General features: G+C 37.4%; 1 protein-coding gene and 1 long non-coding RNA gene across 5 annotated transcripts in view; both read right to left on the bottom strand.

Moving 5' to 3' along the window:
* Nucleotides 1-1,166: 1,166 nt before the first annotated feature.
* Nucleotides 1,167-3,995, bottom strand: LOC107587474 (uncharacterized). The gene is made up of 3 exons (XR_001609479.1): nt 3,832-3,995; nt 2,588-2,791; nt 1,167-1,243 (listed from the first exon to the last, which is right to left on the bottom strand). It is a non-coding gene; the product is annotated as an uncharacterized lncRNA (long non-coding RNA).
* Nucleotides 3,996-7,428: 3,433 nt separating this feature from the next.
* The window catches only part of LOC107587349 (histone H4 transcription factor), a 12,200-nt gene continuing 7,370 nt past the window's right edge, over nt 7,429-12,258 (bottom strand). For all 4 annotated transcript variants that reach the window (XM_016275101.1, XM_016275104.1, XM_016275103.1 and 1 more), the window contains exons 5-10: nt 11,126-11,278; nt 10,876-10,953; nt 10,643-10,763; nt 10,374-10,512; nt 9,674-9,798; nt 7,429-8,495 (exon numbers count right to left, since the gene is read on the bottom strand). In XM_016275101.1, coding sequence (XP_016130587.1) covers nt 8,135-8,495; nt 9,674-9,798; nt 10,374-10,512; nt 10,643-10,763; nt 10,876-10,953; nt 11,126-11,278 — 977 coding nt within the window. In that variant the 3' untranslated portion in view covers nt 7,429-8,134. The remainder of the gene's footprint in view (nt 8,496-9,673; nt 9,799-10,373; nt 10,513-10,642; nt 10,764-10,875; nt 10,954-11,125; nt 11,279-12,258) is intronic.

The raw sequence follows: 12,258 nt of genomic DNA, 5'->3' as shown, positions 1-12,258 counted from the left end.
TGCAATAATAATAAAAAAAATCCTAAATAGATTGCCGTCCTCTTTTTTTTGTTGCTTAAAAAACATTTACAGACATTTAAAAATCAAGTAAATGCATATTTTTCAAATCTATTAAAATTTCATCAAATTCAAAGTGAAATACATTGTAAATTGAAAAAGAGATAGTATAGTATAATATAGTATAGCATAGCATATAATAGTATAGTACTTAAACCTAATTATAATGTGATGACTGAATATGTTTGTGTAAGACAAGGACAATTAATTAAAGTAACTATAATTATTCTATAATCTCTGATGAGATGAGATGCTATTACAGTCAGATCTGACTAGTCAATATGGACAAGGTTTAGGGAGTGAGCCATGGGATGTCATATTTGCTGTTTAGCTTGACTTTCACATGAGCTTTAAGTAAATTCCATATTTCTTTGTTTGTCATAATCTTTGTTTCCCTGCATTTCTTGGCTGACCACTCCTTTTTAAGATATGGGAAAAAAATCCTATATATTCTTTTTTTTTGGAAATGTCATTTTCTGCATTAATTTTACTACCTGTCAAACCTGAACACACAGTCCCTGACTCAAGGATTGTGTTGTCATTCTATTGTACAAGCCTTTAATTTGTGTGTGTGTTAATTCTGCTCAATTCTATTAGTTTCATATACAGTATTAACAAAAGCTTTAGCATATATCTGCAGATTATGAACAGACTGGCTGGATCTACTGAAAACCACGGGCTCTGGGAGCTTCTATAGTTGCTTTTTTTTCTTTTTTTTTAAACAGTGTGGAATGTTTTTCTTCAAAAATATTTTTTGGCAACAGTGCATTCTTTGTTATATTTATTTATTTATTTCCTGGTACTTTTGCGATTAGCAATCCTAAGAAGATTCTCTTCCTTTTTTCCTGTAATGTGATGACTGAATACGTTTTTGGAAGACAAGAACAAAGAATCAATGTAACGATCATAGATCTGTTTGATGTTCTTTCCTCATGTTCTTGGCTGACCACTCCTTTTTAAGGTATGACTTTCCCAGAAATTATATGACTTAAAAATTTGGAATGCAAAAAAATAAATATAAATATAGGGTGTGTGGTTGTGAGAGACATTCAGATACACTGTGCAGACTGGTAGAATGGCTCTGACAGCGATTAGTCTTCTGTGCTTTGCAGCTTTGCTGCCTTTCCCAGGACTGGGGGGACGTGATGACCACTCGGGTGAGTTTTCCTCTATAAAGCCATGATTTCTGTTTCAAACGAGGAGAAACATGATTGAATTGAAATCATTTGAGGTCAAATAACATTTGAGAAGTATGATTTATAGGATTCTCTGAGACTCTTGCACAAAATTTATCTTCTTAACAGGAAAGCAGGAACAGATCCCCATTAAGGTGACGGTCATTAATAAATTCAATAACACAAACGTCTCCTACTCCCCTATTGTGACAGTGGGAATGCCGATGTTTGGGGTCTTAAATCAACTACATGACAGAAACAACAACTTCAAGTATGGCATTAAACGTTATCAAATTATTCTGGTTTTATGTACTTTACAAGCATAGTATAGTAGGTTAATAGGTTATGGGGAAACCTCTACAGTCTACTGTACAATGTTCAGGACTATAAGGAACTGTTGTAGTGCTAATTTTATTTTTTGTGCTAATTTTGCTACATGTATTTCTATTAGCTTCACATACACCATTAGCAAAAGCTATGGCATATATCTGCAGAGTGTGAACGGACTGGCTGGATCTACTGAAAACCACACATACTGGGAGCTTCTGTCAAAGAAAGGAAACACTATAACCCGACTGAACGTGGGTAAGTGCATCAGTTTAATTATATAGCACTCACTTTATGTCACACAGTATGTGTGCAAATATATTGGAGCAAGACCGTTTTTTTTTTTTTTTGGTTTCACTTTATTTACAACACAAATATAAAAGATTTTTTTCCCCTCAATCTTCAACAGGAATCGGCTGCTACCAACCCAAGAAAAAGGAGAATTTCATCATGAATTTCACCACTTGGGACTAAAAGGAGATTTGTTTTCTACTATCACATGTATGGTTATAAACGAGACCCCTCTGATTCTGAACTCTGATTCAACTATATTAATACTATACTACATTAATCTTGTATCAATCATGAAGTGAATGAATAAACTAATAATTACATTGTATCTACAGAAGCATAATGTTCTAATAAAATCACATATGGAACTGAAATGTGTCTCTTATCTTTCCACAATTGTGACTAACTAACTAGATACAATCAAATGTACATTCCCAGTACTGTATATTCAGCACTCATAGAGCTCCCTCTTCACCTGGCTTATGCTCAGAGGGTAACAACATTATGAGTTCATCTCTGTACTACTATACACATACAGTATAAGGGAAAAACATTTCCGAACGTTTAGGCTTTTGTAGAAAAGGAAAATGAATACAGATTCCCTGTCTTCTATCCTGTAGAAGCTTGAGGGAACAAACAAGAACACTGATTTTGAAATACTGTTTGCATTACTGCAGTTACAGTATTTGCCACTTGTTTTAACTAGCCACAATTTAAATGACTCTATAAAAACTTACCGCAGGGAGTGAAGCAGTCGCAGTCACAGTAGTTGCAGCGTGTAAACCAGCACTTCCAGCCCGATTCTTTAGTTCTGCAGTTCTCAATTCGACTGCATTTGTGGTTCAGAGGGACAGCATAGGTCTTAGCATCAGGACAGGTGGACGAACATGTCCCGTCAATGTCCTTCTCACTGATCTCAACCCGGCCACGATGACACACTCCTAATGTCACATACAGGAGGAGAGACAGAATTGTACCTAACTTATATTGAATATAGCCAATGAAATTCACTTCGGTGTAAAATGTAACTGACCATAACTATTGTTTAATCTCCAAGACAGACTTTGACCTAAAGTCAAATATTTTAATAATATAAAAATATTTTTTAAAAAGCTGATCAACTTAATACATGTATGCACTTTTTATTAAAAATATTATGTATCAGTACTAGATATTTCATGTTTTCATGTTATGGACAATGACTATGCACTCTAAGAAAAATCTTTAAAAATAGGGAACAATGTACTTATGTGTTAATACGAAAGAAGCATCTGTAGTGATTTTTCACAGGTGTTTTCCCTTTCCTTTGACGTATGCATTGCATTTTGTTGTGTTTTAGGATTAAAGTAAATGCCTGCACTTCATGGATAAAGTCCTGACAGAAAATGTCCAGTACCTTTTCCATTTATCTATGAATTTTTTTCTTACAGTGTGAGGTAATTTTGAAGAATTATTTTTAGCACCTCTCAAAGTAACAGTACTAACTATAACAACTTTAGTTTGTGTTCAGTCTCTCATTTACTATGCAAACAGTACATGAGATTACTGTTGCACTTTCTGGGTAATTCCATAATTTGTGTACAACGTCCAGCCAGACCAGGACGTGTTAATACGAAAGAAGCATCTGTAGTGATTTTTCACAGGTGTTTTCCCTTTCCTTTGACGTATACATTGCATTTTGTTGTGTTTTAGGATTAAAGTAAATGCCTGCACTTCATGGATAAAGTCCTGACAGAAAATGTCCAGTACCTTTTCCATTTATCTATCGATTTTTTTCTTACAGTGTGAGGTAATTTTGAAGAATTATTTTTAGCACCTCTCAAAGTAACAGTACTAACTATAACAACTTTAGTTTGTGTTCAGTCTCTCATATACTATACAAACAGTACATGAGATTAAGACAGATTAGGTCTCAGTTTTGTGTGCACTTTCTGGGTAATTCCATAATTTGTGTACAACGTCCAGCCAGACCAGGATTTACTGAGACAGGATGGTTTGGGTGTCCATTTCCCATTGGACTGACAGGCTCAGGCAGGATCTCCCACCAACACGAACCCTGGCCTGCAGTCGTACCGCACTACAGAACCCACCCACCAATCACTCCCATACACCATCCCATTAAAGTCCACATCAGGCTTTCCACAATTCACTAGGGAAAAGAAAATGACCAAAGATTAAACATGAGACAAAACAACATGTGAAACAATTCATCACACACACAAATCAATAGCTGGATCTTTGGTTTTGTGGAAATAGTGATAGCAACAAAAATGGAGTACATTACAATAAAGGGATAGTTCACCCAAAAATGAAAACTCAATCATGTTTCAAACCTAACTTACTTTCTTCTGCTGAACACAAAAGAAGATATTTGAAGAATGCTGGTAAATAATAAATAAATAAAGTAAATCATAAAGGTTTAGAATGACACAAGGGTGAGTAAATGGTGACAGAAATTACATTTTTGGGTGAACTGTCCCTTTAAGATGATGATCAGGTGTACCTCTACAGAAGGATTTGTATGAGGTATTGACAGTACCGGCAGCAGTCTGAATCTCCACAGTTGTCTCTCTTGAGTCGGCCTTTACACCCTCCAAAACAAAGGGGGGCTGTCCCGGACCAGTAAGTGTCCTCCAGTTCATCCTCCTGTTCCACCTCCAACAGACCTGAGAGACATAATGCAGTCTACGGTGCTCAAATTCATGCATCCTTTACCAATTTTCAATAGAGAATATTTCCGACATTTTGTCAATTTGTAAAATAAATCTTGATGCTTAGTTTAGATATCCTGTTAGTTCATAAATGAATCAAATGCTTCTCTTGCCGCTTCCTAGATCTTCCTCCACAGCTGTTCTTTCAGTAAATGCAGTTAAAGGCACTTGAGTGAACACCACATTCAAGGACCCCAGAAACAGCAGCAGAAGATTTCCTAGTTTCATGTTGTTTTAATGGTGGAAATTCTTCTCCACAACGATGGTTTGGGTGTCCATTTCCCATTGGACTGACAGGCTCAGGCAGGATCTCCCGCCAACACGAACCCTGGCCTGCAGTCGTACCGCACTACAGAACCCACCCACCAATCACTCCCATACACCATCCCATTAAAGTCCACATCAGGCTTTCCACAATTCACTAGGGAAAAGAAAATGACCAAAGATTAAACATGAGACAAAACAACATGTGAAACAATTCATCACACACACAAATCAATAGCTGGATCTTTGGTTTTGTGGAAATAGTGATAGCAACAAAAATGGAGTACATTACAATAAAGGGATAGTTCACCCAAAAATGAAAACTCAATCATGTTTCAAACCTAACTTACTTTCTTCTGCTGAACACAAAAGAAGATATTTGAAGAATGCTGGTAAATATTTTGGTTTTAACACCTCTCAAAGTAACAGATTTTTTTGTTTGTTACAATGGATTCCACTGCATGGACACAAAAATAAATAAATAAAGTAAATCATAAAGGTTTAGAATGACACAAGGGTGAGTAAATGGTGACAGAAATTAACTGAACTGAAATTGAACTGTCCCTTTAAGATGATGATCAGGTGTACCTCTACAGAAGGATTTGTATGAGGTATTGATTCAGCAGTCTGAATCTCCACAGTTGTCTCTCTTGAGTCGGCCTTTACACCCTCCAAAACAAAGGGGGGCTGTCCCGGACCAGTAAGTGTCCTCCAGTTCATCCTCCTGTTCCACCTCCAACAGACCTGAGAGACATAATGCAGTCTACGGTGCTCAAATTCATGCATCCTTTACCAATTTTCAATAGAGAATATTTCCGACATTTTGTCAATTTGTAAAATAAATCTTGATGCTTAGTTTAGATATCCTGTTAGTTCATAAATGAATCAAATGCTTCTCTTGCCGCTTCCTAGATCTTCCTCCACAGCTGTTCTTTCAGTAAATGCAGTTAAAGGCACTTGAGTGAACACCACATTCAAGGACCCCAGAAACAGCAGCAGAAGATTTCCTAGTTTCATGTTGTTTTAATGGTGGAAATTCTTCTCCACAACACAAGTTGTTTATATCTCTTCAGTTCTCTTCTTCTGAACGTCTCACACTCATTTTCTAATCAGCGTTTCCTTGTTCTGTTGTCTCGTATCGTAAAAGTCATTATGTGAATAATATAGAAAAACAATTTGCATTAGGAACTATATTCTTTAAAGGCTATTTTCAAGAACCTGTTTTCCTGCAGAAGACAGATGGAAAGAAAGGGGAAGTGTTGCATCTTAGCTTACACTAAGCCGTTAACGCAAACTAATCTCTTAAATTCTGTTAACACACCAGCTAACATCACCAGAGCAGAGAGAAAGAGATTACAGAGAAAGGGAGAGAGCCATGGGAAGTCTGATTTGCAGTTTAGCTTAAATATCAGTTGTGCTGATTGTAAAGTTCATGTTTCTCACATCTTGTCCGGTTCGCTTCCCTAAGCAGAGTTCCTAGTGTGCTTGAGACCTGCAGTGATTGTAATTACTGTAACGATACGGATCTGTGAAAAGTGCTCCTCAAACACTGACCTCTGACTACTGCAGTGAAGCATAAACTTCTGCCTAACCCAGCACAACCTGCCTGCTGGCTCTTGTCCTGAGAGATTCAAACAAACAGGACTTACAAGTACTGTTCTTACAGTCACACAGCACACGGGATCACAGAACAAAGTGGATTATCCCCAGAACACACTCCGTACCTGAATACACAAGCTTTCATTTTTTCACTCACAGAGGAATATATACAGTATATACACAGACACTAATGATCAAAAGTTTGGGATTGGTAAGATGATTTTTTTTTTTTTTTACATTTTTGAAAAGAAGTCTCTCGCGCACCAAGGCTGCATTTATTTGATAGCAGTAAAATTGTGAAATACTATTACAATTTAAAGTATTTTAATATATTTTAAAATGTAATTCATTCCTCTGATGGCACAACTGAAAAAAAAATACTACTTTGAATGGCAAAAAAAATATTTCTGTTTACAATCAAAATATTTTAATTAGAAAAGAACAAAAAGAGGACAAAACATTTATTGAAATAACTGCCATTGTTTATTTAAAATAAAATTATGTCATTTAGTATAGTCAGTTTGCCTTAAATGAATTCTTCCATCTCAGTTAAGATTATTAGGACTCAATGGCAAATAAAAGTCCTAAGGAAATGGTATATCTTAAAAAAAAAAGGAACAATTAATTTTAACTACAACTATGATAGAACAGCAGTAGAAACTGGAAGCTTCCACCAGAATGGGCCTTTCTGGACAACAGAACTGATCTGAAGTTGAAAAATAAATTAAAGAGGAATGGTGCCAGTTTAAAGTTCAGAAGCACTTCCAATTAATCTTTAAAACAGAAGCACACTGTATACAACTATACACTGTAAAGAGTTCTCCACAGAGATCTGTCCATCTTCCTTTACATAAACTGTTCAGTAGGATACATTTCTGTTCTCCCTTACCCTCTTGTCTCTCGTTTGTTGCTCTCACTCTCTCTCTCACACACAGTCTAATTCAAAGGGATAGTTTAGTCCAAAATTAAAATGGCGTAATTTAATCTTATTATACATTTCTGTTCTCCCTTACCCTCTTGTCTCTCGTTTGTTGCTCTCACTCTCTCTCTCACACACACAGTCTAATTCAAAGGGATAGTTTAGTCCAAAATTAAAATGGCGTAATTTAATCTTATGGTTCCAACCCTGCAGTGTCCTTCAAGAAATAAGACATCTTAAATGTGTGCGCGCGTGTTTTCCCTACAAGGAAAGTGACTTACTTTTCTAAGCTCCAAACAGGGGAAAAATAAAAATCACATAAATACTTAAAACATACAAGTCACAGGAGCTACATTTAACATACTTTCAGTGTTTTTGTCCATTTTGGAGCTTAGTGCAAAAAAAATCACCATTAATTTTTGTTGAATGGAAAAAGGCAACTCACACACTCCGCTTGACATCTCATTTCATTTTGTGTTTTGGGACAAACAAAAATAATATGGGGACATTTATGGAGTAAATTATAACAAAAATGGTCCTTTTTGAGTGAACTATTCATTTAACCAATCATCCTCAGAGCTAACCTGTGATTCAGCTTCATCTGTTCTGTTCAGTGCGGTGTTCAAGGGGTTTGATGATGACGACAGCATCCTCAAACACACTCTATTCCTGCTTTGGTCCCCTGTTAGTATCATAGCACTTTTTGTCACAGAGTTATTTGGAATGTCCTAATGTACCTTTTTATTGTCTGACACAGCAGTTTTAGGGCGTTGCAGTAATCAGAGATGCAGTTAAACCACCTCCATGCCCAGCTGTTGGGCAGTGTCTTGTAGCTGATGCATTACGGACCCCTCCCTTGTAGAGTCTGTTTCTGAGGAGGTGCCGGCTGTCAACACCAAGAACACACTTTCTGTATTTTCCTGTGTCCTATAGTCATTCACTCCCTCCTTTCTTATTCCTGCCTCTGTATTTCCACCCATGGTGCCGAGGGGCACCAACTCCTCCAGTTCTTCACCGGGCTGGATGTTCTGCTGGCTGGATTCACTGCTGTCCCCCTCTCCCTGCCGCTCCCGCATTAGCTGCTCTGTTAGCTCCACGCTCTCATAGCGGATCAGCTGCAGGCGCATGAACCCATCTTCATGCTCTTTATACCTGAAAGAGATTGGTACAGTGAAAAAGACCATAGTCAAGTTAGATGGGTTAGGTTTACGGTCCACTGGAAACCCACCTCAAAATGAATATGGCATTTATATGTATAGTTAATCTACTCAAAAGTTTGGGTGCATTATGTGTTTGTTTTTTTTACATTTTAAGTTTTCTTTACAACAGTATTTCTTTAAAGGGTTCCTATTATGCTCTTTTACAAAGTCTTGATTTTGTTTTGTGGGTGTACTTGAACAGGCTCTTATACTAGGTTGTTCGAAAAACACATTATTTTTCACATAGTTTACATGATTACATTATCTCCCCAGTCTGGCATGAACGGCTCGGATAGTTCCTGTATCAAATGAAGGCCCGCCTTCTGAAATACGAAATGTGCTGTGATTGGTTAGCTGGGCCAGTGTGTGTTGTGATTGGCAGCACTCAGCACCTGGTCGGGAAATGTCATGCCCCTTACCATAGCCACCTGCGAGCTTCAGTGTAAATATTGCATCAAAATCAAATCAATTTGAGCGTGATTTAAACCTGGATGATTGTAACCACTCTAAGTTCGTCTGCCTTGGGAAAGCTAGCGTGTCTCCGACATAGTGATAACACTCATTGCCTTCTCTAGTGCAGCTCAACCAGGTCTCGTCCCATTCGTCGGTATTTGTGATATCACAAATCCCGGAAAATATGCGTTGTAGTCCAAACGAGTCGTTTGTTGTAGTTTTTGAAAAGTGATTCCTGTTAAATTAAATATCTCCTTTTGAAGTGGACTTTGAGCTTTGCAGATAATTTTTATGCTCAAACAGCAACATTTCAGACTAACTAAAGTTGAAAAAGTAGAAAATTCAGCTTTGCCATCACAGGAACAAATTACACTTTAAATTGTATTAAAAAAACTGAAAATATTTATTTTAAATTGCAATAAAATTTCACCATATTACTGCTTTTGACTATTTTTTAACAATCTTCTTTCAAAACCATAAAAATCTCACCGACCAGACATTTTTGAACAGGATCACTCACAGGTTGAGGAAATCAGCAACAAAAACAATCTTAAACTGAGACAAACACCCCATAAGAGAAAGACCATCGAATGTTTATTACAGACAAAACTAGAAAGAACTTTCTGAAATCAAAAGCAAAAGGAGACCAGACTAAAAGGAAGGAGGAAGTCTTCATACCTAAATCTCGGGTGTCCTGAAGGCCATTTGAACTGATGTTTCTTGCGTAGGTGGGCAGTGAGGTTGTTCCCCCGGGTGAAGCATTGCTCACACACATGACACTTATAGCGAGGAGTGTAATCTCCCTAAATGCAAAACAGCAAATAAACATTTTTAGCTATTCTGAAGCTATGAGCTGAATATGAGTGCAAATGTAATGATGTAGAATTGTATTCACTTTCTGACGCACATTTCATTTAATTTTGTTTGCTCACAATGTTTTCTGCCTTTGTATTTTATACATTAATCATGTGTGCTGGCTGAATGAGAGAAGTTACATCTATAGAAGTTCCCACATTAATTATTTATAGATTAGATAGATCATTATTATAGATCAAACCTTGGACATTATCATTGTAAGAGTCCTTCCTACTAAAACAATTCTTACTTCAGGCTATAAAACACAAGTCTCTCTCTACATTTGAAATAATTAAAAATTGGTAAAACAACATTAGTCCTTATATTTTATATATTATTGATTGCTTATCTTCCTTTTTATTGCCATATTCATGGCCAAAAATAAAATAAAATAATTTGCTACATGTCTTTCCAAACTTGACTGACTTTATTCTGTGGAACACAATAGAAGTGGTTTCGTGATTTTATATTGAAGTCATACTATGTAGATATGAATGTGGCTGGCATTTTCTGCCTGGCTCACCTCATGAACACGTTTGTAATGGTTCTTGATTGAGTAAAGGGAGCGGGTGGAGTAGTCGCAATCAGCGAAGTCACATCGATATGCTGGCTCACTGCTGTGTGTGTCTAAATGCTTCCGCAAGTCTATCAGGTTTTTACAGCTGAAAAACCAGACAAACAAACAAACTGACAGATCATGTTCTGACAAACAGGTCTTAAATGGCAGACGGAAAGATTAGAAAAATCCAGGGATTATGATTCACCATCTCAGTGGTAATGAAGTGACCCCACCTGTACTCGCAGTAGTCACAGCTGTAAGGCTTCTCGTTGGAATGACGAAACTTGATATGGTTTCTCAGCGAGGATGGTGATGGACAGGTCATATCACACAGTGGACATTTATAATGGTTGACTTTGATCAGAGAACAGAGAAGAACATCATTAGGCAATAAAAGCCAGTGAGGTCCAATACAGCAGAACAAAGTACAACCTCTATGACACTCGACATACAAAAAGACCCATACCATGGTTCCTCATGTGGTCTCTCAGCAGCCTCTCAGTGGCAAAACGTTTAGAGCAGTGAGAACATTGAAATCTTTGACCTGCAGACACATTTGCACACAAACAAATGGGTGCAATGAGCCATGCTAATCAATCTAATAAATGTTTTTGTTATGTTCAATAAAATAATTCAAATTAGTTAAATACTGAAGGTTTTCAAATTCCGTTATTGCTGTTTCTGCATGTGTACCACCTCAAACACAACGCCCTCACCTTCAATCGAGGTTTGTCGTCGAATGTGGTCAAAGAACTTTGTGTTGTTGGCGAACATTCCTCCACAGGTCGGACATGCCACCAGCTTTTCCTGTGTGTGGCTACGCATGTGCTCTCGCAACTTAAACCTGCCCTTGAAAGAGGCCTCACAGTCTAGAAATAAGAAGGAAAAGTTAACGTCTTCTCAAAAATTTGCATATCTTTAATAGTCATTATGAGCAGGGAAACCTTTAAGGAGCAATCTTACAACTAAGATGCTTAACATCATCTGCCATGGGGTTCAATATAGGTAGCACAAATATGGTACAGAACAGACAAAATGGACAAATAATCCACCTTATTTTTAACACAAGGTAGCAGTCGGGACTTTATGAAATATAAATCACTGATTATTCTATTCTTTCTGATTCTATGTTTATCTCATAACTGATTTGCTGCATCTCAAACAGGTGCCGACAACCACTAGGGGGCCTCAGCAAACTTCCAAGGGGCCTTTTTTTTTTTAAAGAATAAAATAAATAAATAAACTTTTAATTAAAGGGGTCATAAGATGCGATTAAAATTTTTCCTTTCTCTTTGGAGTGTTACAAGCTCTTGGTGCATAAAGAAGATCTGTAAAGTTGCAAAGACTAAAGTCTCAAATCCAAAGAGATATTCTTTATAAAAGTTAAGAGTCAACCACACCTACCTAAAACGGCTCGTTCTAACACGCCCCCACATATCTACGTCACTATGTGGGAAGATTTGCATAACGCCTCCCAAATGTTCACGCAAAGAAAGAACGCGTAATTTTTATTCTTGCTGTAGTATTGTTGCCGCCGCCATGTCTTGAAGGCGCTGTGTGTTTCGTTGTGAAAGCGAAACTACTTTGTTTGGCCTTCCAAAAGAGGACAATATCCGTTTCTTCATGCCTAGCGCTGATCCGTGCTGGTCGCTGAGGAAATACATCAACTTCGCTCTAGTCCAGCCCGGAGTCGTCACATGTGATTGCCGCAAGCCTCCTTCATCGAATCTGCCGGCTGTGCCGTTTTCAAGCCCACCCGCCGCCGCTCACTCTAGCCGCTATGTGTGACACCGTGTGTTTCGTTGTGAAAGTGAAACTACTTTGTTTGGTCTTCCGAAAGAGGACACGA

Source organism: Sinocyclocheilus grahami, unplaced genomic scaffold, assembly GCF_001515645.1.
Source record: "Sinocyclocheilus grahami isolate Dianchi unplaced genomic scaffold, SAMN03320097.WGS_v1.1 scaffold92.1, whole genome shotgun sequence".
In the NCBI taxonomy this organism is placed as follows: domain Eukaryota; kingdom Metazoa; phylum Chordata; class Actinopteri; order Cypriniformes; family Cyprinidae; genus Sinocyclocheilus; species Sinocyclocheilus grahami.
This window is presented reverse-complemented; position numbering and strand designations above follow the sequence as displayed.